This window comes from Penaeus monodon, chromosome 20, assembly GCF_015228065.2.
Source record: "Penaeus monodon isolate SGIC_2016 chromosome 20, NSTDA_Pmon_1, whole genome shotgun sequence".
NCBI classification, from domain to species: Eukaryota; Metazoa; Arthropoda; class Malacostraca; order Decapoda; family Penaeidae; genus Penaeus; species Penaeus monodon.
Genome location: NC_051405.1, coordinates 11707411 through 11708608, shown reverse-complemented (window position 1 = coordinate 11708608; position 1198 = coordinate 11707411). Strand labels below are relative to the sequence as shown.

General features: G+C 53.6%; 2 protein-coding genes across 2 annotated transcripts in view; both read left to right on the top strand.

Annotated features, from left to right (window-relative positions):
* The window catches only part of LOC119585619 (multiple epidermal growth factor-like domains protein 6), a 170724-nt gene extending 170308 nt beyond the window's left edge, over window positions 1-416 (top strand). Inside the window, exons 15-16 of the mRNA XM_037934287.1 lie at window positions 1-157; window positions 314-416. Coding sequence (XP_037790215.1) covers window positions 1-32 — 32 coding nt within the window. The 3' untranslated portion in view covers window positions 33-157; window positions 314-416. The remainder of the gene's footprint in view (window positions 158-313) is intronic.
* LOC119585909 (multiple epidermal growth factor-like domains protein 6) overlaps window positions 180-1198 on the top strand; it is a 4752-nt gene continuing 3733 nt past the window's right edge. Inside the window, exons 1-4 of the mRNA XM_037934631.1 lie at window positions 180-188; window positions 314-416; window positions 662-864; window positions 1005-1191. Of these exons, the coding sequence (XP_037790559.1) occupies window positions 180-188; window positions 314-416; window positions 662-864; window positions 1005-1191 (502 nt within the window). The remainder of the gene's footprint in view (window positions 189-313; window positions 417-661; window positions 865-1004; window positions 1192-1198) is intronic.

Sequence of the window (1198 nt, the reverse complement as noted above, 5' to 3'; positions counted from 1 at the left end):
CCCAGGATACTTCGGGCCGAACTGCACGCTAACTTGCCGCGACTGCCCCGGGGAATGTGACAAGGAGGGCGAAGGATGCCTCTGCGAGCCTGGCAGGACAGGGCCGACCTGCGGTGCCCCTTGTCCCGAGGGCTTCTACGGTGCAGGCTGTAACGAGGTAAGCGAAAACGAAATTCATCATGCGTGAGGTTTACAATATGTGGCGTTAAATTCTTAGAACTAGTATCATAATCTTGTGATTTTAATTAATTGCAGAATCGGTAAGAAAGGTCTTTAAGATCACTATAGTATCACAAGCATTATTACTTTGCAGGTGTGCAGGTGTGAGAACGGAGGCACTTGTGATTCTGTGAGCGGCAAATGCACTTGCCCTCCAGGCGTGTCTGGAGAATTCTGCGAGGATGGCTGCCCGGCTGGTAAGGGCCACACGCATACGTCGTGTATTTGATGTATATTTACTTTTATAATTATTCACTGATCAGTTTGTTTATGTAATTGTACATCTGTTATATATGCATGAACACATCTGCAGTGAAATTAATAATAATCAGAAAGTAAAATCAGGGTCTAGCAGTGGAAAAAAAAAAAGTATGAGACAAGCCTACCAGACAGCAAACAGAACACGATTGATCGCCCCCCTTACCCCCACCCCCGTCCACAGGCTATTATGGCGACACCTGCGAGCGGCGCTGCCCCATGATGTGCCCCTCGATGCGCTGCAACCGCGTGTTCGGCTTCTGCGAGTGCGACCCCGGGCGCTTCGGGCCAAAGTGCAACATGCCGTGCCCGGCCATGACCTGGGGTGCCAACTGCCGCCACCAATGCCAGTGCAACGACCAGAGCACTTCCCGCTGCCACCCTGAGGTATATATTTTGTCTAGAGTATGGTTTGTGCGAGATTTCTGGGACAGACACAAGTGCCATGAATTCCTTCCTACTTGATTGCCACCACGCTCGGTGATTCACAACTGTCATGATTTCTTCCTTACGTGATTTTCCTTCAGAGCGGCGTGTGTGAGTGCCAGCCCGGCTACGTAGGCGTCGACTGCTCCGAGGAGTGCCCCAAGGGCCGCTGGGGAGCTGGCTGCAACCACGAGTGCCAGTGTGCCAGCGGGGCGAGCTGCCACCCCGCGACGGGCGCCTGCCTCATGGACTGCCCGCCGGGCTTCACGGGCGCCGACTGTCGAGACGGTAGGGT